This window comes from Octodon degus, unplaced genomic scaffold (assembly GCF_000260255.1).
Source record: "Octodon degus isolate 3935 unplaced genomic scaffold, OctDeg1.0 scaffold00040, whole genome shotgun sequence".
NCBI classification, from domain to species: domain Eukaryota; kingdom Metazoa; phylum Chordata; class Mammalia; order Rodentia; family Octodontidae; genus Octodon; species Octodon degus.
The window spans coordinates 5,583,828-5,611,332 of NW_004524616.1; the positions used below are offsets into that span (position 1 = coordinate 5,583,828).

At 49.2% G+C, this 27,505-nt stretch overlaps 1 protein-coding gene across 4 annotated transcripts in view; it reads right to left on the reverse strand.

Moving 5' to 3' along the window:
• Nucleotides 1–386: 386 nt before the first annotated feature.
• Arsi (arylsulfatase family member I) overlaps nt 387–27,505 on the reverse strand; it is a 39,878-nt gene continuing 12,759 nt past the window's right edge. The window contains exons 2-4 of one of the 4 annotated variants that reach the window (XR_002821122.1): nt 6,106–6,387; nt 1,074–2,562; nt 387–1,035 (exon numbers count right to left, since the gene is read on the reverse strand). Coding sequence is in view for 3 of the 4 variants with exons in the window: in XM_004631302.2 (XP_004631359.1) it covers nt 1,158–2,562; nt 6,106–6,419 (1,719 nt within the window). In the remaining variant the exon portion in view is untranslated. Of the gene's footprint in view, nt 2,563–6,105; nt 6,723–27,505 lie in introns of those variants that run through there. The other 3 variants (XM_023715328.1, XM_004631302.2, XM_023715329.1) reach the window with 3 other exon arrangements.

Consider the following 27,505-nt stretch of genomic DNA (forward strand, 5'->3'; position numbering starts at 1 on the left):
TGGAGACGCTATGCAGCAAGCAGGCTTTGCAACCCCCCATACCCATTCTCCCCACCACTCAGACTATGTACCCCAGAATGCACACCCAGCGATGCCCAGAATGGCCAAGTGGAAAGGACCCTTAGATCATCTACTTTCTGTAGGAAACTGAGGCCCAGAGTAGGTCACGGGTTTGCAGGAGGTTATACCATGTATTTGTCGCAGGACTCTCACACCTTCTGCCTCCTGGCCAGGCTGCCTACCTCTTCTCCCATTCTCTCAGCTGTCCAAGGGCTCACACCCACCCCAGGACGCACATGCTGACCCACACATGTCCACAGATGTGTTCACAGACAGCAATGAACTGCTCGCCTCTGTGTACAGGCATTTAATCAGGTTCACAGGCTCCTTCACAACCACAAGATGGGCCAGTCTTCTGCAGCTCTTTGAGGTAGCCAGAGCCAGGAAAGTGAGACCCAGAGTGGAAGGACAGTGCCTAAGGTCACAGGAGATGATGGGTTCAGGGGCTCTGTTCACAGCTCTTTCTACTGACCTTGATATTAAGCAGCTGAGGGCCCAGCAATGTCCCTGGATGCCGGAGGCAGAAAGAACTTTCTGCCAGTGCCCCGATGATCTGGCCAGGACTAGCCTAGGCCACGTGAAGACCAAAAAGGGTAGCCTCCCAGCCTGTCCCCCTTTGCCCTCACTCACAGGGTCCCTGAAAAGAGCAGTCAGCTCGCCAGACTCCAGCTAATGTCCAGCAGGAAGCTGCCTCCAGATGGCCTCTCACCCAACCAGGATGAGGGGAAAGGCCTCACAGTGCAAGCTGTGAGGCAGCAATACCGCCCATGACTCCACCATGACCTCAGGGGACCGTGTGCATCCCATAGTCACAAAGTCATTAGAGCTTGTTTACAGATGTGAAAACTGAGGCTGGAAGCTCCCATAGGTCACCTGAGGTCACAGCGTCAGTAGAGAGGCAGGAGGAGGACCCAGGCATCCAGTCTGGTTTACACCCAGCCCTCAGTGAGGTTCTCATCTTGTACAACTGAGGGGCTCTATGCCCTCTGTTTCCCTACAGATGGAGACTCGACCTCAGGCTTCTACCTGAGAAGGAGCAGGACCAGGCTGAAGTGGGGAAATCTATCTAAGGAACCAAGATCCTGCCACCCCACCCATCAGATCCTGGGGGACATCAGCCTGTTGTTGAGTTTACGGAAAAAGGATCGGAGCTTGCAAATCTTGCACTTTTTCTTACGGCGACCCCGGGAGAAGCTTCGAGCCCTGCTTTCCTCTTCATCTTCCTCTTCTTCCTCGTCGCTGGCCCAGGGCCCCCAAGCACCCCCATTAAAGTCAGGATGAGCCCGAGGATTCTCAGCCGGGTAGCGCACAGGGATGGCTGTACGGTTATAGTCAGCCAAGCGGGCCAGCAGGGCTCGGACCACGTCAGGTCTCTGGCCAGCCAAGTCCTCCCGTTCATAAGGGTCACCACTGATGTTGAAGAGCCACACGGCCTGGCGGACGCTGGACATCCGCTCCAGGTTCCACCAGCTGTCAGGGAAGGCAGCCAGGGTCTGGGGCGGAATCCAGTCACCGGGGCCCGGGTCTCCAGTCAGCAGCTTCCACTCGCCTACACGGATGGCAGCCTGGACTGCAGTATTCCAGATGCCAAAGCCACCCTCCAGGGAGCCATGCCGGGCATGGTTGTAGAGTGGGTCGATGTTGTGTAAGATCTCCGTGCGAGGTGAGGCTCGGCCCTCACTGATGGCTGCCCACACATCATAGCCGTCAAGTGCATCGGCTGCTGACACAGTGCCACCTGCCAGACCCACCAGGGTCGGGTACCAGTCAGTGATGTGCACTAGTGCATGGCTGGTCCGTCGCTTTCGCTTGAGCAGAGGGCTGTGGATGAAGCCCAAGCCCCGCACACCCCCTTCCCAATAAGTGCCTTTGCGCCCTCGGAGGGGCCAGTTGCTGCCTCCTGAAAAGGTCTGGCCACCATTGTCACTGGAGAAGATGATGACACTGTTGTTATAGAAACCGTAGCGCTTGAGGGCCCAGGTAATGTTGCGCACAGCCTCGTCCATGCAGGTCACCATGGCTGCATACTTCCTCCGGGCCACATTGCCCATGGTGCGGTAGCGGTACAGATACTCTCGGGGAGACTGCAGGGGTGTGTGCACAGCCTGGAAGGCCACATAAAGGAAGAGGGGCTGTTGGGGGCTGTGGCTAGCCAGAATGTGGTTGGCACGCTGGGCATAGAGCATGGTGGAGTACTGGCCACTGAGCCCCCAGGCCACACTCTCCCCCTCATGCAGGTCAAAGCCACACACTCCTGGGCCATCACAGTTGTCATAGGTGTAGTAGTCCACGTTGCCTGTGAGGGAGCCCAGGAAGGTGTCAAAGCCCCTGCGTGTGGGCAGGCACTCCTTCCGGTAAAAGCCCAGATGCCACTTGCCCACCATGTGGGTGGAGTAACCTGCCTCCTGCAGCTTCTGGGGCAGTGTCACCTGGTCCAAGGGCAGGCAGTTGGGCTGCCGAGGGCGGATGATGGAGTGCTGGAGTCCTGTATGGATCTGGTATCTGTTTGGGGGTGGGGGAAAGAAGGCACAGGTGAGCTACAGACCACCTGTTGGTGCTACCAACCAACCCTGGCACCATCCCAAGGTGGTCTTTGGTCCCAGCACTATGCAAAACACCACCAACAACCATGTGTTACCAAGGAGTTAAGCACCTCAAATGCAACATCTCACTGAATCATGAAAATCAATTGAAGGAGATATTACTAACAATGTACAGATGAGACAAAAGCCCAGAATAGTTAATCCAATTGTCCAGCTAGGAAGTTGGGGAATTAAGAATTGAACCTAGATTGATAATGACAAAAACAATAGTTAACACAAAGCACTCCTTGTGTGCTTGACATCATGCTAAGCCCTTTCAATGATCTTACTAAATCCTCACCACAAACTAGGAGACACGTGCAATTATTCCCATTTCCCAAATATGAAAACTAAGGCTCAACAAGTTAAATTGTTTGTCTGGTGATTCACATTTTGCGTAGTTGCAATGGTATTTGTATCCCAGGCAGTCTGGCTCCAAACTTGAGAGTCCCTGAGCTTTGTAAGCCATAAACTTGCTATGAAGTCTATAACAAATCCTGCTCTTCCAGGCAAATTCCTACTTACTCTCAAAAGTTCAGCTGAAATGTTACCCAACCGTAATGTTTCCCCATAGCTCTCCCAAAGAACATGTTGCTTTTGCTTGTATGTTCTCCAGAGTTAAGTACACACATTCATGGTCCCACTTGGCCGTGGGATCACACTTGGTGTCCATGCTTTTGGGCCCAATGTCATGTAATAAAACTGCTTACTCAACTTTGTGTTCCTAGCACCCAGATAATGCTTAAAGTACACTCAGTTATTTATGCAATGAATGAATGAATGAATGAATGAATGAATGAATGGCATTCAGAAGGTTTTAGAGCCAGAAGAATCCACCTCCTCTCTTGGCTTATTCACCTACTCTATAAAAGAAATTAAGGTCAGAGGAAAGGAAAGGGCTTCCCCAACATCACTCAGTGGCCAAGGGCAGAGTCAAGACTTCAACACAAATCCAAGCAGAGCTCACCCAGAAACTTGTTTCCAGTAACCTAGGTTGTCGCATCCCTTCCCCCAGGGGTCTTCAGCTTGGAGTCTACTGTGTGTGAGCAGACTAGCCGGCATGGGAAATCGCTAAGAACCCTCTAGTCCCCAAATTTTAGGAGATCAGCTGCTATGTGCTTGCTTCTGAGCTCATGTGGCCCCTCGATCCAGGTCACTCACAAAGACTAAGGCTCTGAGGTAGAAGTAAATACTTAGCAGAGTCCTGAATTCCTCATTTATGCATTCATACCCCATCTTGCTCCTTCTGTGGTCAAAGCCAACATGTGATCTGCTTTATGGGTTTTTTTTTTTTTTGAGACAATCTTATTATATAGTTCAAGCTGGCCTTGAACTCACTGCAATCCTCCTGCCTCAGCCTCCTGTGTGGTGGCCTACACACCACACCCCAGTTTTGTTTATGGTGTCTTACAAATCTATAGTGAGCCAAAAGCCCAGAACTTCACAAGTATACTAGGACCCCATGCCCTTTTCTCTCTCCCATGTACACCCAGACTAACTAAGACCTGAGTTCTTGACACTTTGATAGGTTAGGGGGTTTCTGTTTTGATTTCCTTCTTTTAAAGCTGTTATTAGTGTTAGCTATAATTAAATACTACTACCACTTTAACACTATGTGACACACATTTAATTCTCATTTTAAAAATCTATGCCAGAGACTATTATTGTCCCACTCTACAGATAATGAAACAGAGGTTCCCAAAAATAGAGCAACTGGCACAAGATTAGAAAGGGCCTAGGGTGATAACTCATTAGAATAAGGGCTTGCCTGGCAAGCGCAGGGTCCTGAGTTCAATCCCCGGTGCCGCAAAAAAAAAAAAAAAGAAAGAAAGAAAGAAAGAAAGCTGGCAAGCAGGGGCACTGACCTCTGACCCCCTGGCTACCCAATCCATGCTCAAAATCTTTGGTGAAACAGTCCCTCCAGGCCTTGGTCAGTCTGATAAAATAATTGCACTCTACTGATAGAAGTGCCCTAGGGCCCCAGGGCCCTGATTGTTTGCTGAGCTGCTCTTCATAAAGCTGAAGTTCCTTGGAGCGCTGGCTTTCATGTGGGTGAGCTGTCCAGAGTCGCCAAAGCCTACTGCATGTAAGTAATCCGAGAAACTGTGGCCCTCTCTGGCTCCACCAAACAGGACAGGGAGCATTAACAAATGCCGACAAGCACGGAGCACACAGAACACTGGTCAGAGGTAGCCAGCTGCAGAGGGTGGAGAGGAGACACCGCCTGCCAGGCTCAACTAACTTCACGGATCAAGAGGCTGGAGCGCTGCCCCACTGGCGACTCCCTCCACTGCTTAAACCAGATGTCATCACTCTAGGGAGAGAAAGGCTAACTTGTACAAAACTCATGGAATGCAGATTCCTTCTCCCTCTGCAGGAAATCAGTAGATGTCTTGCCTTTACCACCAGGATCCCAGCCCCAACCATAGAAGACACCCATCCCCTCCTCCTGTCCTGTCTTCTCTGTCCCGGGATCTGAATGGTAAGCACTAGATCCAAGAAAGAAAGGGCTCACCATTGGGTTCTGCTCCAGGACCCCTGCTGAGCAGCCCCCTCTCCCACAAGGCCCAGAAATTTGGCCCAGGCATGAGGTTAGGCTCTCCTTGACTTCCTGCCTCGGTTTCTCTCTACCCAGGAGAGACAGGGATTACACTTTGGGATAGAATTTGGGAGAAAACATACCTTGGCTCCCTTTCAAGAAAGATTAGCGTCAGCCCTGCCAAAGGATTTTCTCCTAAGTGGCCAGAGCTTGCCTTCCACAACCCTCCTCCTGTTTCTCTGCTTTTGTAACCCTGTACTCTTGCTACCCTGCCAGGGGTGTCTCCTTAAGAAAGCAGCACACCTTCTAGGGGGGCCCTTGCCAACCTGGGAGGATTTCATAGATGAAAACAGAGGTTTGAAGAGTGAAGTAACCAGTTCACCTGTGTCTTTCTCTCCCCACCGCCATGAATTCCTTAGTTCTCCAGCGTGTTGTGACTGAACAGTGTAGGGACTAGATCCTCCCTGTGACAGCTGCCATTTACTTTGGCCGCGCAGCTTACCCACAACTTATTCCACACTCACTGCTCCCTTTCAACTGTTCTTTGCCCCATCTTATAGACAAGAAAACTGAGATGTAACTACGTATGGAGGCTCAGGTCTGTCAACAGAAGAGGCATTCAGAATAAATGCCACAGGCTGCCACATCCTCCAACGGGCCAGCCAGACAGCTCTGCACTGTGTGGAAGGTGCACATCCTAGAACATCAGAGAGCCCTTGAGATGATCAGACCCATTCCTTATAATGGTAGGCAAGTTGAGGCCCAAAGAGAACAAAGGACTTCCAAACATTGCTCAGCCTGATGGAAGGAAAAGAAGTCCATAACGCAGGCTTCCCAGGTCTCAGGCTGGGCTTGCCTGAAAGGAAAATCTGACTGGAGTACTGGGAGCTAGGATCCCAGCCAGAAGGGTCCTGCTGCGCCTACCTGCCGGTGAGGAGCTGGCTCCGTGAAGGCGTGCAGATGGGCTGGATGTAGTAATTCTCCAACTTGACACCCTCTGCCGCCAGCCGGTCCAGCGTAGGGGTCTCAATATCTGAGCCATGGTAGCCCACGTCGTGATAGCCCTGGTCGTCGGTCAGAATGAAGATAATGTGGGGAGGTTGCGGGGGAGCGGCCGAGGGCTGCTCCGTGCCGTCCTCCCCGGGCCCGTCAGCCACGAGGTTCGGCTTGGCCCAGTCCCAGGACAGGTAGCCGAAGCTGAGCAAGCTGACCAGAGAGAAGCCGGTGAGGGCGTGCATCGCCGAGCCGGCCCTCCAGTCCAGGCGCGCAGGGCTCCGGGCCTCGGTGCCTCGCGCGCCCAGGGCGCACGGCTAGCCAGCCCGCCTGGATGCTACGGGAGCACCTAGTGCCCCCGGGGACTCCCCGGTGTCTCTTCCCAGGCAGGCAGCGGCTTCAGCCAGGCGCCTGGGAAGGTCAGGCCCGCGCGGAGCTCCCCGGGCCACCCCAGAGCGCGCCCTGCGCCGCCCTCACTCTCTCTCCCCCAGCTTAGCCGGGCCAGCCTGGGACCCAGCGTATCGGCCTCCAAAAAGTGCTCTCCACCATGCTCTGCCTCTCCTCTTCCTTTATGCCCCCGATTTCTCCCGCCTCCTAATTTCTCTCTCCTCTGCTTTCCCTCTCTCCTCCCCTCTCCCCGACCCTCGAGCCCTGGGCTGGCCTCTGGCCCCGCCCGGAGTCTCAGAACAGTCGGGCTCCCCACAAGGAGGTGGGCAGGACCCCGCAGGGAAGAGGAGGGAGACAAGGGCTGTGTGGGCTGCGCGGCCTTAGGGGCGGGAGGGACACTGCGAGAGAGAATGCGAGAAAGTTGTAACATCTGACGGGACGGTCGAGACCCAGGTGGAGGGGCGGGACGCGAGTGAGGGCTCCTCCCCCGGGCGGGAGCCCAGACCTGCCGGCCGGCTCGGATGCCCTCCCCTTCCCGGGACTGGGGAAGAAGGGAGGGGCTGCTTGGAATTCGTGGAACAACTCCGGAATGGCCCAGTTAGACATTCCTGGATCATGAAGTCTTGGCATTTGTGAGTGCCAGCTGTGGAAGGGGCGAGCATCATTTTCAAGTCCAACTGGTGCATTCTACCAGTGGAGAATCCGAAGTCCTGACAAGCGTCTAGGTCGCAGAGCCGGAAAAGTGAAGCGATCTCGGCAGGGGAAAGGCACTGGGAGAGGAGGTGCACCTGGGTCGCTTTGCTTAGCGGCTTTTTCGCTGGGGTTCACAGTGGCTACTTGAGTAGCAGATTTCCTTCCTTGAGCTGGCCCGCTGGCAAGTTTGGTCCTTGCCAGCTTCCCTCTGCCCAAACCCTTCCCTTCCTCATTCTGCAATTCCCAACTAGAACCTTTAAGTATCAGGCCCGGGAGCCAGAGGGCAGGACGCTGTGCACATCTTACATCCCTTCCCTCCAGCTCGCAAGTCAGCCCATGCTGCAGGATGGAATGCATTAGTGGCTTTCCAGGACCGCCCAAGTCAACTCCCACCAAGGACACCTCCAAGCTAGAGCGGCTGGGGACTCGGGCAACTGTCCAAGTGAGTAAGGCTGGGGTGGCGCTGCCTCTGGGAAGCACAAGGCCTGTAGCCAGCTAAAGACTGAAGCCTTGTTTCCAGCCGCCCAGTATAATCCAAGAATGTGGACCGATGTCTCAGATCTTCTGCTTTCTCATGAAGAGCGCCCAAGTCCAGATTAATATGAGAATATTGCAACTGTTTTGCTTTAAAGGAGACTCCAGCGTTGTATAGGCCAAATGAAACCTGGCCAAAGAATATATCAAGCCATGCAGTCATTGGTAACCTCAGCTTTCATCATTGTCTTACAGATTTTTAATGGGCTGCATTTTCAAATGAGAATACTAGACTAAGCAAATTGAACTAGGCTTAACTTTACTCCAAGGACCACATATTTAACACACTCACTGCTGATCTCCAGGAGCTGGTGGGTAAAGCCAAATTTCCCAGTTATGTCACCAAAGACCTTTTCTCAGAGCTTCTAGAAGGGCTGGGTGTCTCACGAACCTGGGGGGAAAGAGCTGGCCGGGTGCATCTGCCCTGCTCATGCCACTCCCATGCCAAGATCACTTCCCTTCTGCTGAAAACCACTGTGTATAGGGAAAGAAACCAGACCCCCCCAAAATAGCCGCCTTTTGAGAATCTGCATTTTGAAATGAGGGCTGCGTGGGGCCAGCAGCTCCTGTTTGCTCAAAGCCCCATATTTAGGTGACCAGATTTATAAGACAGGAAAACCGAGCCTGTTGTTCTGGCAGAAAAAAAAAAAAAAAAATGTTGAGGACAGGAAAAGCAACCTTCTTAAGGGGAAGGTTGCTAAAATGGTGCTGCCAGAGGCTTCAGCCCAGGCTGTCCTGGATGTCAAATTGGGACGAGTCACCAAATGCCAGGCCAGCCTGGGCTTTGCATTCTTTATATTATCGCAGACCTTGGTCAGAGCAACTGGTCACTGCTACCTTCCCCTGGCACAAAGAGAAATGGCAGCATGGTGGGAGTAGGTTTTCACCCTGTCCAAAAGGAGAACAGGATTACAAGTGCCTGGGGGCTCTGCCAGGTAGGGGCAAGACAGGCAATATTTCAAAGTCCAGAACGGTAGGATCTGACATGAGGTTGAGTTCAAATCTTTTTTTTTTCCATAATTTTATTGATAAACAAATAGCAATGAGATAGTTTCAAATCAAATTGGTAGGACAGTTTCAATAATTAACACATTGCATACATTCTTCCTAGTGGTTAATTGCTGTACAAGATGCGGACTTGATATCCTATTTACAAACACCATTAGAACAAATCCCTCTATTCATTAAGAGAATGTAACTATACATCTATCCTAACCACTTTGAATACACAGATACAAAATGGACATTCATCTGTATCCCTTTTTTTTGTTAAGTTCCGTTATTTGAATATTATAAGTGTGTAAAAGAGATAATGTGGTTTTTTGCAGAACCTGTGATTGAACTCAGGCCTTTGCACTTGCCAGGCAAACATTCATTCTACTAAGCTATCTCCCTGGCCCATGAGTTCAAATCTTAACACTTATTCAAGATCTGATCTAATTTCTTGGTCTTTAAGATGGAATAATAGCACAAATGAGATATACTTTACTGGTCAGTAAAATACCCAACACAGAGTAAGCACTTATTCAATGTAAACAGTTCTAATCCGTCTCTGTGCTTTTGAGAGGAAGGACTCAACCCTGTGGGTGAAAGTCACCAGGAGACAAGCTTCAGCCAATTTATTTATTTATTTTTTAATTTTATTTATGTGTGTGTGTGTGTGTGTGTGGCCAGCTCAGCCCACCAGGGGGCAGAGCTGGCTGGCATGTGGTGCTGGGGGATTGAACCACGGTCCCTGTGCTTTGTAAGCTTGTTCTAAGTAGGTGCTTTAGACCACTGAGCCATCTCACCAGCCCGCTTCAGCCAATTTAAAGGATCACTTTGTGGGAACTGTGGCAGCTTGCTTAACAAAAGGATGGCAATAACAAGTGAATCACCACGTGGAGGGCAGTAGGTAGGCCTCTGGGCCAACTTTGGTTTCCCACATTCACTTTTCTCTTAGGAGGGTCCTGGTAGCCACAAAACCCACAGTGGCCTCCTAGGGCACCATTCCCCCTCGAATGCTGTCGGGACATGAACACAGGGCTGCAGCTCTGGCTTAAATGCCATTCCACAGCTGGGCCAGGCTGGAACATTTAAACTAAACATTTCCAAAGCCTCAGGGATGACAAGATGGAAATAAACACAAAGTGTGATAGGAATCCAGGTCACACCGCTTTCAGGATTGGCTGCTCATCTTCCCTTTGTGTTCTCTCCAGGGTGCTTAGCTGCCTTGCAGGACAGAGTCCGTCAGCCCTACCTCCACCTAACCAGACTCTGAAAGCTCCAAGGCGTTCAAGTTCAGGCTCAAGAAGAAAGATTCAGGAGAGCAGACATTCCCTGTCCCACGGGTTAATCAAGGCTTTGCATTTTCCATACCAGCCCTAGCTGCTTCCAAGGTGATTGGCGTCAGAAATGCCCACCCATACAAGCAAAGATCTGCGCCATGCACATGGATGTGCTTTACTCCATAACCCCAGAAGATATCTTCATTAAAACACTACAAGAACTCTAACATCCGCCCATGAAATGCAGATCAGATGTGGCAGGGCTGTAGTTTTGCTACTTCCTGTCAGAGGTTTCTCTTCCATTGATGAGATCAGACTTCAAAAAGCACTGAATTCCCTATAATTGGATCTAAGCAAGAAGACAAAAAAGAAAAGGTCCTATTTGTCTAGGTGAAAGAGATTCCTGAACTAAAACAGGGAGCAAAACGAAGATTTTGAAAGTTCATTCCAACTTGAAAATGTCATTATTCTGTGTGTCCTCAGCATTTTAGAATGCAGAAATTAAAAAATGAAAAATTGGATGACTCTGTTTCATGGCCTTGTCTTTTGTTGCTGTGTGTGTGTGTGTGCATGCATGTGTGTGTGTGTGTGTGTGTGTATGTATGCACATGACTGAATGAGAGTGTTTATACTTGGTCACCTTTGATTTTAAATTATCTTAGTATAAATATTGTTTCTCTCCAATGCACTGCCCTTGGCACAGACCTCGTGCACAGCGCTATGTCCCTACCCAAAGCCTCATGGTCTGGGGGTGATTGGATCATGGGGGTGTCTGCTGATGAATTTACTGCTAGATGTGATATTGGGAGGCAAAGGCTAGCCAGAGGAGATGGGTCACTGAGGCGTGGCCTGGAATGGTGTGGCTCTCTCCTCTCTTCATCTCTCTACTTCTTGCCACCATGACATAAGCTATTGCTCCCTGCCACACCACCCTGCCTTGGAGCCACCTCCACACACCGTGAATCAAAATAAATCTTTCTTTCTTAGAGCTGTGGGTGTCCAGTATTGTGTCTCAGTGAGGAACCAAGACACACAGATTATGCACATCGGCATCCTTTCACTAGAGGTCAATTTGTCTGGGCTGGACCACTTCATGCAAGAAAATACAGTGAGCCTTTGAACAGTCAGAAATATTATATCACAGAGCTCAATCCCTTCCCTCTTAGGAGAGCTCCCTGGCCTTCGCTACTCTGATCCTGCTGACTCTCGCTCCATTCACAGTTCTTACAATGATAATCATTTCATTTCTTATACAGGAATATTAGAAGCAGCTCAGAAGGAATGTATATGAAAGCAGCTTGAAGCAATTCCTATTTTATAGCCATACAGTTTCATAGTAAAACATTGAAGAGAAATAAAATAATAAACACGAAATCAGATTGGTGAATTCCAAAAGCCTGGGAATTTGGGATCATTTGAGGCAGTAGCAAAGAGCTATATCTTTCAGAATAGACCCAAGGGCACCAGCTGTATCCACCATAACCGAAAAGAGAATGATGGATTGCTCCTGCAAGTTTAAATCCTGTTTAGGATCTGTTTAAGAAAGCCAGGAAAGTAATTGTTTATTTTTTTTTAAGGTTTCCATTCAAAATGACCAGTATGCACTATTCTTCGGTAGTGCTTCAGTTGTATGACATCCTCCTTAGACATGGTCTTGGGAAGGCAGCAAAGTCCTGACTGGGTCCTGTAGGGACAAGTGAGCTGCATAGTGGTGGTCTCTCTGGTGATGCTGGTAGCTCCTGGGGCAAGACTGTGCTTGCTCCTGGGGCAGCCATGTTGTCTTCTACATGTATCTGTCACCCTCACCTTAAGCCCTACACACTTGCAGTGAAAGCACGGGTGGCCCTGGGTATGGGGCACACCATCCACCAATGACAACTAATGAGTAGCTCCTCTCAAAAACTCCACAGGGCCCCATGGTCACCTGGTTTAGTGACTCCTGGTTCTCACTGTAACTGCCACACTCTTCGGTAGTGCCTCATTAATCATAATTAACTAATGATTCACGAAAAGGTCAGAAGTGTTTAAGAAGCCATGCTAGCTGTGTTATGGAGAGTGGGTGGCAGGGCCTTGGTCAGAAATCCAGGAGAGACAGACTTCCTGGACGAGTTGTTCTTGAGTAGGCAGGCAGAGGGGGCGGCTCAAGGCCCAGGGTTTTCTGCCTGTTACTTGCACAAAATGGTTCATGGACAAAAAAAATGTTCTACCATGATGCTGGGGCAGCCCCTCAGCATTCTGGGAGGAAGACATGTATGTGTTCTGACCCTCACTTCTGGCCCTCTGGGGGGGTCTCACTGAGTGCCCCTTCATGGTCAGGATCCCTGTACCAGCTGCTGGACCCAACTGTGGCAAGAGCCTGGGCACTCAGAGCCCCCTTGCCTTTAACCCTTCCCAGGGCCCAGCTATGGGCATTTCAATGGCTTCTTTCTCTGGCGCTCAATACAACATTCTTCCAAGCGGATTATTGAAAGCAGAGCTCTAGCTGCACAATGAGCACTCTGTGCTCACAGCCACGGCCCAATCTGTTTGCCCAGCTCAACTACGGCCTCACCTCTACGCACACTCCCCGTCCTCCGCCACCGACCCCAGCCCCACCCGAGGCCAGCTCAAAGGAAGGCTGTATGAAAGGACTTGTTCTCTGTGTTCTCAGAAGTTCCCGCTGTGGTCTTTGCCAGTAGCCTAGCAGGACCTAGGCCTGCCTCCAGCCCATCCATCCGGGGTTCTGTGCACTTTGATGTCTGGAGCCTTCTGTCCTCACTAGTCAGCTGAAGTTTTCCTGTCACACACACATGCACTGTGCGCACGCGTGCTTGCACACTCAGAGAAAGGTGAAGTCCCAGAGAAATGGTGGAGGAGGTTCTGAAAGAAATGGCAGGGTCTCCAAAGTGCAGATGGTAGGCACCCCACCCCCAGGCTATGTCCTAAGAGCCTCTGCAGCTTCTGAGAAGAAGAATGTCCTAGCTAAATGTGAGATCCCTTGATACCAGATCACCTGTGTTCCAGCTTAGCTCTACTATTTGCTAGCTGTGTGGCTTGGCTACCTGAGTTAACCTCTCTGGGCCCCAAATTTCTTATTAATAAAGTGGGAATAATAGTACCAACCTCTTAAGGTCGCTACAAGGGTTACATCAGACATATGAACCTCTTAGCATAGTGTCTCAGGTGTAATAAGTTCTCTCAAAATAATAGCTATTGTTATTGTTCTTATACTTAAATTCTATTGTCAGTATACTTAGATTCTGTTCCTACAAGCCTCAGGGCAAAAACCTGCATTCCCCTGATCAAGTTATTCTTCTGCAAAATTTGCAATGGTTCCTAGTTGCCTGTAGTAAGATGCTCAAGCACCTGGGTTTGGTTTCCAGGAGCAGAACTTTGCCTTCCTCCTTTATGAACAGGGTCTCTGGGTACACAAAGGTAAATAAATCCCAGTACTAAGTTAATGCTTTCATTGTCATCCTGTTGTATATACCCTAGAGAAGCTGGCTTTTAGCACAACAATGGTACCATGCCTGGGAGTTGGAGTAGGGGATGGGTACTCTGCATTGACTCCAAATAGACATTTGGAAGCAGTATAATACTTAGCGTTTATTGAACATCTACTATGCACCAGGCAGCATACCCAATTCCTTACATTAATTATCTCACTTAATTCTCACATGGTTCTGTAAGGTAGGTAAAATTCACATCATCTGCATCTCACAGAGGGTGCTAAGGCTTGTATCTGGATGTCCCCCAAAACCACTTGCAGCCTTAGGTGTGGCTTGTCAGAGGTGGCTGCATCTAGAGTGTGTGATGTTGGGATTAAGGATGGATGCTTGGATTGGTCCATAGTGTGATAGGATTAAGGGTGCCCCACCCTACATGGGTAGCTGGGATAGGATATAAGGCACAGAAAGAGCACTGCTATTGCTGCTTGCGGCTGTATGGCCCTCTGCCCATCAAGAACTGTTTCTCCTCTGTGGAGCCCTCTGCCATGCCGCCCTGCCTTGGAGCCAGCCAGCTGAGCCGAAACCTCTATACACTGTGAGCAGCTAGGTTAGCTTCTCCTCCTGGAACTTCGAGGGCCAGATGCTTTGTCTCACCGATGAGGAAAGTCACTGTGATAGACTGAGAAGCTGAGCAACACCAAAAAGGCTGGTAAGCAGAAAGCCACTGAGGCTAAGAGGAAAGCATCCAAGTGTAAGAGTCTTTCAGAAGAGTAAGAGTGCTGGGCCTGAGGCAGGAAGCTGGGAGGCTGAGACCGGCCAGTCAACGGCTGGAATTAGTACATTTAGGAAGTTGCTAACCAAGGCCACACAGCTAGAAAGTGTCAAAGTCAGGTTTGATACTCAAACCTAATGCTTGCTGTATTAAAAATCACACTGTATGCCCTCTTGTTGCCCAGCCTGCCCGTGGGGTCTTTGCTTCCCCCCCCCCATGCAAATGGTCAGATGTCAATACTCCTAGTGCATTGAAATGACCAAAGCGGCCTCCAGAGACCCAAGCTGAGTCAACCTGGGAACAGCAGGGCTACCCACTGTGGGGAGCTCAGTGGCCCTGGGAACAGCAGGGCTATCCACCTTGGGGGGGGGGCTCCCCCTCAAGCTTTCAACATCCTGGTGCAGCCACTTCAACTCTTCTCCTCACCTTGATGCTGAGTCAGAATGGAATCATCTTGGAAATAACCCTGAGGCCTCTTCCCTGTCCTTCCCACTCCCTCCCTGAGGCTTGGGGATGTCTCTAAGTCCAAGAGACAGAGGCTTCCTCTGGCTGCCTGTCTTCTCAGACCCAGGTGTCACCTGTCAACTCTGCTTCCCTTTGAAACAAGAATTAGCTTCCCAGGGCAGCAATCTCACTGGGTGTTTCTTCTAAGGGCCAGCCCAGCCCTGCTCCCACTGTCTCCTGGCCCTGGCTAGACAGCTTGAAGCCAGGGATGCTCACTAATGACAGGGATGAAGTTTGCCTCAGTTCCCATGGCAACTGCTGCGCTCCACTTAGTCAATCACTTTTGAAGCTTCTGCTGGTGTGAAAGTTATTTTGCATACAAGTTCTTAACCCTTTTCCAAAAATTCAGCTCTGAGTCTTTGGATTCTTTGAGTTACTTACAGGTTGGTTTTCTCTTTCTCCCTTTGTTAAAATTCTTTAATCTTTAGAGCTCAGCTCAAATCCTACCTTTTCCAAGAGACCCTTCCAGACTACCCTCCCTCCTTCCCACTCTTCACACTCCCATGGGGCATGTTTATGGCTCTGTCAGATCACAGGGTGCTTGCCTCACAGTTATTTATATGTCTCCTTCTAAGCCCCTGGTGAGTGATCGGCCCATAGTAGGTGCTAAACAAACATTTATTTGAATTTCCCTTTCAGGGTTTTAAAAAATTACTATTATTAACAGTACAGACCTTTACTAATAATCCCTTACACTTGTAAAATTATTTACAGTTTATATATAGCCGCATGCTTGAGGGCATTGCTTTAAACCCAAGCTCCACCCTTCCTGGCTGTGTGACAGTGTTGGAGCCTTGTAACCTCTCCCAACTGCTTCTCATCAGCAACAAGGGTGGCTATAAAGACTGAAATAAATGTGTAAAGGGTTTACTTTGCACAGGGCCAGATGCCTAGTGATGCCTCAATAAATGTTAGCTATTACCATAACTCACGGGCTCATTAGGACCTCACAAAAGCTCTAGGGTGGGAAGAAGGGCAGGGATTTTGTTAGTGCCTTCCATGTCATCCACAGCACATGAAGAGGCTGAGGCTCGGAGTAAGGAAGATTTGCCCAAATGTTCAGCCTTTGGTTAAATGCTCTGCTGGGGACCTGTGGTTCACCTTGCAAACCATTTCCTCTTCTCTGCTGATATAACGAAGATTTTCCTCAAAAAACTATTTCCTTCTCCACTGATGGGTCAACTCCAGAAGCCAGACATGGACCCTCAGAGAATCAACTGTCCTTAGAAACAATGACCAGTTCAGGAATGGACAAGTGACCCAATTCTGCCCATTGAAACTCCTTTCTGAGGTTTTTGTCTGGATTTTTCAGAACAAGATTGTCTCTCTTCTGCCAGACTTGGAGCAAGAAGACTAGAAGGTTGGACCAGCCAGGGGCTAGTTCTGAGAGAAAGCAAAGCCAAGTGCAGAGGTGGAGACAGACAGAGTCTTAATGACTGCATTTCAGCTCAAGAATCTTTCAGTCATCCCTGCAGCTGGAACTACCCCTGGGCTTTAGCAATGGGAACTAACACATTCCTTCTTTCTCATGCCAGTTTGTTTTGCTGTCTGTCACTTGCAACTGAGCAAGTGCCAACCACTGCAAGTACACTGCCTCCTCCACACAGAAGTCAAGGGTCTCTTCTCCCCTCTGATTTTCTCCACAGGCAATAGCTGCGTGCCTTCCACTCACTGGGGCTGAGACTACAGGAGAGGACAATTCAGACCTTTTAGCCCTCTTGGAGTGGACAGTCCAGGGTCTCCTCCCAGACATATGAAGCCACTGAGGCTAAGAAAGGAAAACACCCAACTATAAGAGTCATTCAGATAAGTAAGAGCACTGGTCCTCATACAGGTTGGGCAGAAGCTGAGATAGGCAGCTGGGCAGCTGAGATGGGCCAGTCAAAGGCCAGAATGAGTACGTTTAGTAAGTTTCTGCTGAACAGGAAGTTGTTGGGCCAAGATAGGCTGTACCTAGAGGCCAGGACTCCAAACTCCCAGATCCAAGATTCCAAGCAGGGGAGAAAGCCCTCAGAGCCGCATAGCTCGGGTCTGATTTGGCAGTATCATGGTCCATGTTCCTGGTTTAATTGATGGACTCTCCCTCTGGTCCAGCACTTGGATTGCTAAAGTGCTCTGGCTTCAAGGTTGTCCTGGATGGGTGCTTCCTAAAGGAGCAGTAAAAATATTTACCACAGAGAATGGCCTCATTTTCTAGCCTTACCTGAGGGAAGTTTTTCCCCATCATCCATTGACCCATCACTGGGGGAACCCAGACTTTCCAAACCAAGTCCTGGGTGGAGGTGGGGTTGTCGCAAATTGGATTTTTCTTTGTTTAGATCTGCTTCATCAGTTCCAAGTCCCCAGACAGATGCATGCTAGATGGAACATTTCTCTTGCTTGAGCATTAGTAAGGATTTTTAAGATGGGGAGAGGTGCCCATCCAGAGGCAGACACATCTCCCTGGAATGGCTCCCTCTCTGAGCCCTGAGAGGGGCCCTAACAATATGGTCACATGGTACTGCAAAATTTAACCAAAGTCCATTGTGATTCATGACTTTTCATTCTTGATTTTTCCCTGTTCTTTTTCCTCATGCCTGGACCTTTTAGAATAGCTATGGCATGGGGAAGGGGAAGTTGAATGCAGATACTTAGTTTAAACATGGCAAAATTCTAGGTTCCATGTGTATTTAGGTTCGCCAACTTGTGTAGAAATGTCTTCTGGGACTCTCCTGCTGCCCTGGTCTGACTCACCTGGCACAGTGACACACAGTGCAGACTTCGACTTGGATAACGATGTGAGTGGGTCTTCCAGTTTGACCTGGCAGTAGATGCATGTGTATTAAGGAGAAGTGAAATTTAGGGAGCCAGAAACCAGACTGTGGAAAATTCTTCCAATTATCAGGATTGTAAAATTGGAAACAGAAGACTGGGAACTCAGAAATGTTTAGGCAAAATGGAAATTATTTCCTGTCAAGAATATTCTCTATAATATGGCGCATACAATTATAAATGTGTCATAATTTTTTTTCTTTTGTGATGGATGTCTTGCTGTTATGGATAGAATTATGTCCCCTTAAAAAGTTCCAAGTATTGAGAATGTGACCTTTTTTGAAAATAGGGCCCATGGAGAGGTAAAAAGGTTACAGTGGGAACTATACAGTGGGACCTTGATATAATATGACTAGTGTCCTCACTAGAAAGAAGTATATTTGGCCACAGAGATAGATATAAATAAGGAGGACAGGGTAAAAATGAAGCCAAGGTTGGGATGACGGTTCTGTAAGCCAAGCAATGCCAAAGATCACCGCAAGTCACCAAAATCCAGGAGAGAATCACGGACCAGGTTTCCAAACAGCACTCAAAAGTAACCAGCACCTGGACCACAGACTTCTTCTGGCCACCAGAACAGTGAGACCATGCATTTCTGTTGTTCCAGCCACCCGATTCAAGGTACCTTGTTATAGCAGTCATAGCAAACTAGCAAACACATATACATGAGAAATAGAGTTCATCAGAAGTTCTAGGTTTCAGGCCATGAACCCTTAGCAGGGCTATGACCAATGAAAACATCCATGTGTGATGTCCTTGTGTTTTCTGCATTCCAGTTGTTCAAAATTAAAGTATAGATGATGATTTCTAAGTCATTTTGTTGTCAAGTGAATCCCTAAGCGGCTCCAGTGGCTGTCCTTACATCCAGACACATTGCTTCTGGCCCCTGGGATTTTGTCCCATCAGACTTCCTGACTTCATTTTGGGCCTCATCATGGGGTCTCTTGTGCTCCCCAGATCCTTTCAGAAAAACAGCCAGTGGCACTTTGCTCTGTGGGCCCTGTTCTCAGCTGTGAGACTCCAGTGATTGAAGGAGTCGAAGTGACCTGGCTTCTCCCTCCAAAACTGCTCTTCTCCATCACTTTCCATTCCTTTCCTTTATCTAGCAAATAAGATTGGAGTTATTTCCAATCAGAATCTTAAAGAAGGTTGCCTTCATGTTTGGCTATCTCCAGGATGTCTCAATTACCCTGTGAAAGGCTATCTAAATATTGGCGATTGGGCTGGGTTTTTCTTTCCACCTTTTCCTCTCTCTCCCCCATGACCCAGCCTCCAGCCCCTCTTCTGTTTTTCTTTACACCATGTCCTTAGGGGAACCCCAGCCCTCTTTATCTCCTACAACCCATCTCCTACCTGCCCTTACCCCAGCCTCCCTGGCCTTTTCTCCATCAGATGATGGGGTCAAGTTTGTCTTATGGTCCTGTATGAACTCTTGGCCCATGACCTGGAAAGATGCAGTGAAAACCAAATATAGCTCAGCTGCAGGATCCAGGCTCAAATTCAGTGGCTAGCACTGTGGGGGGATTTCCTAGTACAGCCTCCACATAACTTGGGCATCAAGACTCTGACTTAGCACTAAGAGGGTGTTCACCAGGAGTCATGGGGTGACAGAAACCCAGCTGGCCCCCCTTAGGCAACAAGAGGGACACTGACTTGTATAACAGCTTTGGTGGATTTTGGTGGATTTGGATTTGGTGGTTCTTTACAAAAACCAACATAGAGTTACCATGTTAGCAAAGAGTTGCCACAGAGGACCTCGCAATTCTACTCTCACGTAACCAACCAAAAGAATTAAAAACAAGAACTCAACAGATACATGTACATGAATATTCACAGTTGTATTATTTACAGCCAAAAGGTGGAAACAACCCAAATTTAGCAAGTACAGAGAATGGAATATTAATCAACAATCAAAAGAAATAAAGTCCTGAAATATGCTACAACACAAACATATGTCCAAAACTCTGTTAAGTGAAAGAAACCCAATACAAAAAGTTCATGTATTATGAAATATCTATAATAGGCAAATCCATAGAGATAGAATGTGAACTCTGATGGCCAAGGACTGGTAGAAGAGGGAACAGAGGAAGTTCCTTTTGCAAATGGTGAAAAAGTTTCAGAACTACATAGAGGTAGGTGGTGGTTGTACAACATTATGCGTGTACTAAATGCCATTCAGCTGTTTGGCTTACAACAATTAATTATTGGTTATCATTGGAGTCACATGGTTGTGGCTAGGAGGAATCATACTCCTAAATGTAGGAGTCAGGGTACTTCTAGAAAAATGAAATTTTAATAAATACAATGTGACCTGGTCAAATACCAGGATGCGGAGAGAATTTAAAGCTACTGCGTCGGGACAGTGGGCACTAGTGATGTGCAGCTACTTAGAGCTAAAGGAGTTCAACTCTTAAACAGCATTAACCGCATTTCAAAAGCTGGTAGGAATATACTGGGGAGCAAATGCATAGGCCTTATTGTATTGGTGAGATTGGAGGCGACAAAGTACATTTCTTTCATGTCAGAGGGAGGAGACAGAACTTACATAAACCCAGACAACTCGGGGTCAACCAGAATCAACACGCAGGCCTTAGTCTAGAATGAACTTTTTTGACTAGAAAGAAGTACAATTGCCTTTCTGGTCAGAAAAGCAATGTGCTTTTGTGTACAATGTAAAAAACCTCAAAAATATTAAGAAAAAATAAAGATCAACGTAATTTTTATGGCTCAGATATTATCATAATTTGCATACATATATCCTAGTAGGCTTTTTCTCCATGCACTTCCACTTATAGACATATATATATATATATATATATATATGGATAGAAACACATTTTATGCATTTTATTCTGTCTCCTATTTTTTCACAACATATTTCAGACTTTTTTATGTCATCAAATGTAGATTCATGCATCATTTTAGTATCTGTGAGAAGTTCGTTCTAAACAGAAGACTTGGAAGGCTGTTTGATGGAGTGGTGCTACCCAGGCCTTTGAAATCAGAGATGGGGGGGTGGCCAGGACAGTCTCAGCAGAGGGCTAAGCATGGCAAAAGTCCAGTCAGTGATAGAGCACTCTGTGCACAGGAAGTTGGCCTTTGGTAGATGCAGGACTGGGGCCCTAAAAGATGAGGTAATGTTGTGAAGGTCACACGGTGTGTTGATATCAAGAGTGGGACTGGTGCCCAGGACTCCCAGCTCCCAGTGCATAACTTTGGCCTTGACAAAGTCTAGTCCCAATTCATCACACTAGCAGCAGAGACCTGGTTTGCGCTCACTTTTATTATCTTAATCATGGATGACAGCGTCAAAGAATCACTCTCTGCATCTGCTCCAAGCACAGGCAGGGAAACCAGAGCCCCTAGAAGAGAAGGGCTTGCTATAGATAATAGCAATCACTGGTGTGGACAGAGCCCTCCCAGGACGCAGGCCACAAGCTGGGGCCTGGCCAGGATTCCACTGCGAGATGCTTTCTTTCATCCCAAGGCCTGTGCCTACATAGCACCCTGAGTCACTGTGGGCCTGCTGCGTGAGTCAGCAGTATTCTTGGAGGCTCAGAGCAACACAGCTCAGCCTCAGGCCCTTCCTGTGTATCTTGGTGAGCCTGGCACATCCTCCAACTGGGTGAGATGCAAGAGCCAGCCAGATGAGTAGCCTCAGGTCACGGCCTGACAGCCTGGGAGCTGACCTGCGGGCCACAGGTTTCGGATGACTCAGAGAACCCAGCTACGTGTGTGCTGACCAGAAGCTGGACGCTGACCTCCTGTGCTCTCTGTGAAGGGGCACAAGGCGGAAGGTACTGGCCACTGTCTGGACCATGTGAAGATGGTGGAAGACAGTGAGGAGTCTCGAACACCCACCACTCCTCTTTGGACAAGGTGCAGTCCACCTCTGGTTTTGGGTGGGGTTGAAAGCACAGACCAGCCTGGCAATTGAGGTTGGAGTCTTGCTCTGCCAGGCTTACAGTGTGACTTTGACAAGTACTTGTCTTCCCTGGGGATCTGAAATTGGGAAATCAGTACCCACCCTGCTGGGCTTTGAAGTCTTAAATGAGCACAGGTATGTAATGCATTTGGCATGATTAGGTACTAAGAAAGCTCATCAGATTGGTAACCATTATTAAGATAAAAGAAATATTATCCAGGAGTTCTTCTTGCATATGTTCCATCTGTTTATTTATTCTCTCATTCATTCATTCAGTAGGTAGTTATTAAGTGCCTATGGAGGGGGACAGAGATCAGAACAGGGCTTTCGGCAGGACAGGGAGGGTCACAAGATTGCTGATGTTCTTGGTGAGGATCTTTGCTGAGCAAAAAAACACAGATAGTGACAAGCATGGTCTCTGCCATCACAAAACTTCTATTCTAGTGAGGAATGCTAGGCAGTGAGTAGACAAGAGGAAAATAAGCAAGAACTTCGCAGAGATGGTGGCTGTCTGGGGAGGCACCATGGATGCCACAGCAGAGCAGATGCCGCAGTAGAGTGGCCTCTCCCATAAGGTGCTGGCTCTGCCGAGACAGGAGGGGGAGCTGAGCAGAAGGCAGCCCTGTGAAGAGCAAGCACGTTTGCAGCAGGGCGAGGGTGAGGGTAAGGGCAAGGGCAGGGTGGGTGCCCGTGCCTGTAGGAGGCTTGGTACAGAAGGTGCAGCCACAGGTGGGCGGGCTGCAGAGAGCAGGGCTGTGTGGGGGACGGGACTGGGAGCCGCAGCCCTTCCAGGCTCTTAGCACAGGTTAGCTCCATTGCAAGCCCTCGTCTCTGTAGACTGGGCTTCCAGAACAAGACCCCCAGATCCCGGAGCAGGACACAGCTGAGAGGAGCTTGGCCATTTCCGCAGGGGACACTTCACATCCTGTCTAAGCGGCTGTGCCCCTCAGCCCTCCTGGCCCCAGCAGGCCCCTTGGAGTGAGCAAGGAGCCCACAGCAAAGCCACCCTGGCCCTGTGTGGTGCTGTTTCTGGCGGGGGGCCGGCCCTCCAGCTGCGTTCCAGGAGCAAGCCTGCCTGAGTGGTTGGATCTGAGGAATGCTGAGCCCACCCCTACCCCAGACACAAGGAGCCTTTTCTCACCCAAGCCCCTTGGGTGAGGCTTTCTAGAGGCTGTGGGGATCACCCGATTTCTGCTGTTTATGATTCAGTCTTTTGCTGAGCAAGGAAAACACAGCTGCCAGCCATAGGTCCAGCACAACACCTGCAGGGAGGGGTGGGGTGGAGAGGGAGACTGCCCAGGCTCACTGGGGTCCTCTCCCCTCCATGCAATTCAAGTACCTGCATCTACCACATCTAGCCTAAGCAAAGACAATAGCCTGCCATAGCTCATGCCCTGGACCCACTCCACAACTAGGTAAACTGAGGCCAGGAAGGGGCAGGGGCCACTCAGCTAGACACTCCTAATTACTGCCATTGAGGACTTGCAGTGGGTCAGACAGTGAGTATGGTGGGACACTGACAATGTTTCATAATTACTTTATAGTGTCATTACTCATGTTACTGCCATTTTACAGATAGGAAAATGGAGGCTTTATGAGGTTTGCTTACCTGTCCAAGGGCGGGTAACTTCTAAATAGAGGAATCCAGATTTGAACCCAGACCTTCTGACTCTAATGCTCACTTTGCATTTCTTTGTGTTTTATTTACTTATATTAAATTCTTTTCTCGAAGGAAGCTATTACTATTAACAAAGATCCCTATCAGACAAAAGCAAAAATAAAAGCAACGAAAGTTGAATAATGTTAGTAATGTCCCGCTAGCTACTGCTGCTGCACTGAGGTTTGAGCCCGAGACTTGCTCTTCACTGGAGAGAGATGAGCCGGTGTGGGAAGGTGTCAACGACAGGCCAGTATCTAACTGAGACTTTCTCCTTGAAATAATCTGAAAGCTAAAATGAGATTGGAAAGGATATCAATGTTTCACTCTGCGCTTCACTGCTATTTAATGCAGCTTAGCTCTGCGATTATCATTACTGCTGCTCAGCAAACATTCCTGGCTTTCTGCCTCACTGGCTCATGGAAGATGGCCACTTCCTGCTTCCTTTGTGATTGGGTGGGGCCACGTGGCCAGCTCGGCTCTTCCTGAATTGCACATGACTGCTGGCTAGGACATGTTAATTCCTAGTGTGGGTGAGTTGGTCCAGCAATCTCTTTTTGGGAGCCTGGGTCCCAGAGCCGGAGCAGTGCAGAGGAGAGAGAGCCCCCAGCTGAGCCGTGATGGTTATGTAATGCCAGCAAGAAATAAGCTGGGGCGTTAGAAGCTGTGAAGGCTTCCAGGTCATTTATTTACTGCAGCATAATGAAAGCTATTCTGATGAATACAGCATGCCGTCCAGAATCACACAGAGGAAACAGCTCCCCTGTGCCACAGCCCAGGGTCTTAACCACTGTGCTGTGCAAGACCCTGGGCAAACTAGGATGGAGGCATGGCCTTCACATTCTGTTTGGAAGAATGCTCTCGCTTTCACCATCGTCTCCTTCCCCAAGCCCACTCCCTTGGAGAGCTACCCACTTCCCCCAAGTGCCTTCGGCTCTCCCATCTTGGTGCCTTGCATTCCTCTCTGCCAGGAATGATTCCTACCTTGGTCTCCATCCCAGCTAGTCACCTTGCAGACCATGCCAGGTTTTGCAGCTGCGCACGGCTGGTTTCCAGCTTTGTGCTCTAAGGCTAGTCCTTAACTTCTCTGGGCCTCAGTTTGCTCATAATACAAAAGCATCCCCACCTTTATTTTGATACCAGAAATCAAACTCACAACCTCATGCTTGCCAGGCAGGTGCTGTGCCTCAGAGCTATATCTCCAACCCAAAAGTGACCCATGTGACTCTACTGCTCCATGGGACTGTGGTGAGGACTCAAAGTGCCATTGTGGAAAGCACACAGTAGGATATTTTTAAGGATTAAACTGTCAGTGCTGTCAGAATTATTTGTGCCTGATGAAACCTTGCCTGCCTTTTGGGGACCCTATGCACATGTCAGCATCTCCATGAAGCCTTTTGCAGTCCCCCAATCGCCAATGCACTCTACCCACACTCTGGGCAAGTTGTGTGGTGCTGCCACATTCGATAGCTTGTCACTTTCTTGAGCAGGGTTGTGCCTTCATCGCCCAGATCTCCTGACTCCTTCCACACTGCTAGCACATGGCTTTGCACACAGTAGGGCTAAAAGACTGTGTTCACTTTGAGCTGGCTCAGGCCCAGGGAGGGAGAGGCGCCCTGAGCTTCAGTGAAGTGTGCACCAAGATGAGCAGGCTCTGCTCTTGGCTCTTCCCTAGCTGCTAACAGAGTGGCTCTTATGAATTCAGTTTCCTAAAAGCTGGGGTGTTGTTTTTTTATCCCTGGAGGGTCACTTTAGACACCAGGCATATTAGTGCCCTCTATATGTGACTTCACTCTTCTTATAAGGACACTAGTCACACCAGATGAGCATCTCCCACCCCACCCTGGTCACACCACACTCCCTTATCTTAATGTCATTGTATCTACAAGGTTCTGTTTCCAAAGAATCTCACAGAGTGTGGACTTGTGGGAGAGCCAATGCAACCTGTAGCACAGGGAGCCAGAAAATATGGGCGCTTGGTCTCTGGCTTCCCTCACGGAGGCCACAGGAGCCAGGAGCAGGAAGGTACACAAGGAGCCGTAGCCTGAAGACCAGGGACCTGGAAGCCCACATGGGACACACCCTTCTTTCTGGACCTCATTCTTCCTGGTGAGATGAGGAAAAGGCCTCCACCTTCAGCAATTAGATTCCTGGGAGGCCCAAAGGCAGGACAGAGTGGAAGGGCAGCCAGCCCAGCCACGCACAGATAAGAAGACTTCCCTTGGGCCCCAGAGTGCCTCCTCCATGCCTGTATCTCTGGTGTGAGCTTGGCATTTACTGCAAAAGTAGTTCACCCACATGACTGTACTTGCCCCCTCAGCCCTCACAGCCCCCTTCTCAGGCTCCTCTGTGGACTCACCCCTTCTCTTAGCCTTCCTGATTCGGATCACTTGGCTCCATAAGTCCATTTCTTTCTCTGTGAAGTGGGGAGAGTGGTTGCCACCCCATGTGATTGCTGCAAAAATTAAAGTTTAAGGCAGTGCAGTTAATTTACCATGTGGCTGGCACATGGTGATCTTGAATAAGTACTCCTCCGATACTGATTTGGTAGGAAAGCAAGCCTCTTTCACCAGAGGAATCATCCACATGATCTCCTGCACTGCCGCTGCATGGCTCCTGCACCCCTGGCCTTCCTGCCTGCAGCCAGCCAGCTCCTCTGTGTCAGCCCTGCTTCGCTTCTGGCCCCTCTCTCCTCCCTAGTCTTCTCCTCTGCACAGCAAGAACTTTAGGTGAGACTGTCTCCTAAGTCGCGTCAGCTTTCCTGTCCTGTAATTTTAGCCTAGTATAGCACTTTGAGATGTTCCTGGCTCCTTTCTTTAAGAATTGGGGACAAGCCCAGAGGCAGGAGTTCAGACAAGGGCCAGGATTCCTGGATCCGTCCCTGCTCTGACTGTCGTGCTTGGGCAATTCCTTTCCTTGCCCAGGCTCTTTTCTTCCTTCAGCCCAGAAGAGGCCAGCCTGGACAGACACCTTTCTGGCTCACTGTCTGGACAGCCAGGACATTTGTAACCTCCATGGTGCCTTCCCCACCTGGCCTGAGCTCCTGCTGTGTCCTCCACCGGAGCGCCATCCATGCCCATGTGTGTGTTTCGTCACTCTACAGAGGTCCTCCACATCCAGCAAAGATTTCCCTTCCTACCCGCCCAAACGCTGTGGGCGCACAGGCAGCCTGAGACTGTGTTTTCCTAAATAGCATTCTACATTCTTATTTGTAGCTTATCCTTTTTTATTATTATTGTTGTTGTTGCTAGTCTTTTTGTGAGGCTCCTTCCCTAGAATATAAGCCTCATAATGACATGTACCTTCTCTATGTTGTTCAACAGAGGAATCCAGTACCTAGTGGAGGGTTGGGGACCCAGTTGGCACTTTATGTATTTAGAAAGGAGTAAAAGGAAGAGAAAGGAAAGATGAGAGAAAGAGAGAATAGTGAGGGAAGAAGGACAAGAAAGAAAGGGAAAAGAGAAAAGAAAGGAGCAAAAGAGGAAAGGAAGGAGAGAAAAAGGAGAGTGGCACGGAAGCTCTAGATCTATACACGAATTGATTCTAAGATCACTAAAGAAAAATTTTCCTCAACCTTGCTGTTGCTATGTCATTTTAGCTCCAATCTCTGTCAACCAGTATTTACTGCAGCAGCTCTGCCTTGTCACAGTGCTGGGCCCAAGGGACGCAGGGGCAACCTTGATACCCATGTCTTCTCCCAGATCTCACATCTTCTCAAGATGTGAGACAGAAGTCGACACAGAGTCCACATAACAAACAGCACCATAGCCAGAGATGAGGGAGAACACAGGATTGAGACGGCCAGGAGGTAGAGGACAGGAAGGGGCAAGGAGGCTCAGAGGAAGTGACGCAAGCCCTGTGGGGCTGGGTAGGGCACGAGAACTGGTAGTCCAAGAACAGGGCTCAACCCTTCTGGCCTGGGCCTTCTCTACCTGTTTCCTGGGCACCTGTTCTTGCCCATTTCCCCTGGACCACTACAATTAAGTCAGGGCTTTCTCCTCCTCTCTGCTCAGCCCCAGCCTCCAGACAGCAGCCTTGCCCCTAGGTACCCCCTCTACTCTGTCCCCTCTCTCTCCTTCCTCACTCTGTTCCTTCCTGAGGCTCAGGCACAACTCTACATTTTGGCCCAAATCAGGACCTGACTGACCCAGGGAATGTAGCAGGACACCCTAGGCAGCCATGCTAGCAGGCTCCCCAGAAATAAATTCATGAGTGGCTTCCTGCACCAACCTGGTACCTTCATCACATCCTCCTGTGATGTCACTGCTGTCCAATTTGCAGGCAGAGGCCTGTGAGCCTTGCCTCTGTAAGAGGTTGAGTGGGGTTCCTGGCCTTCTTCCCTGAGAAGCAGGC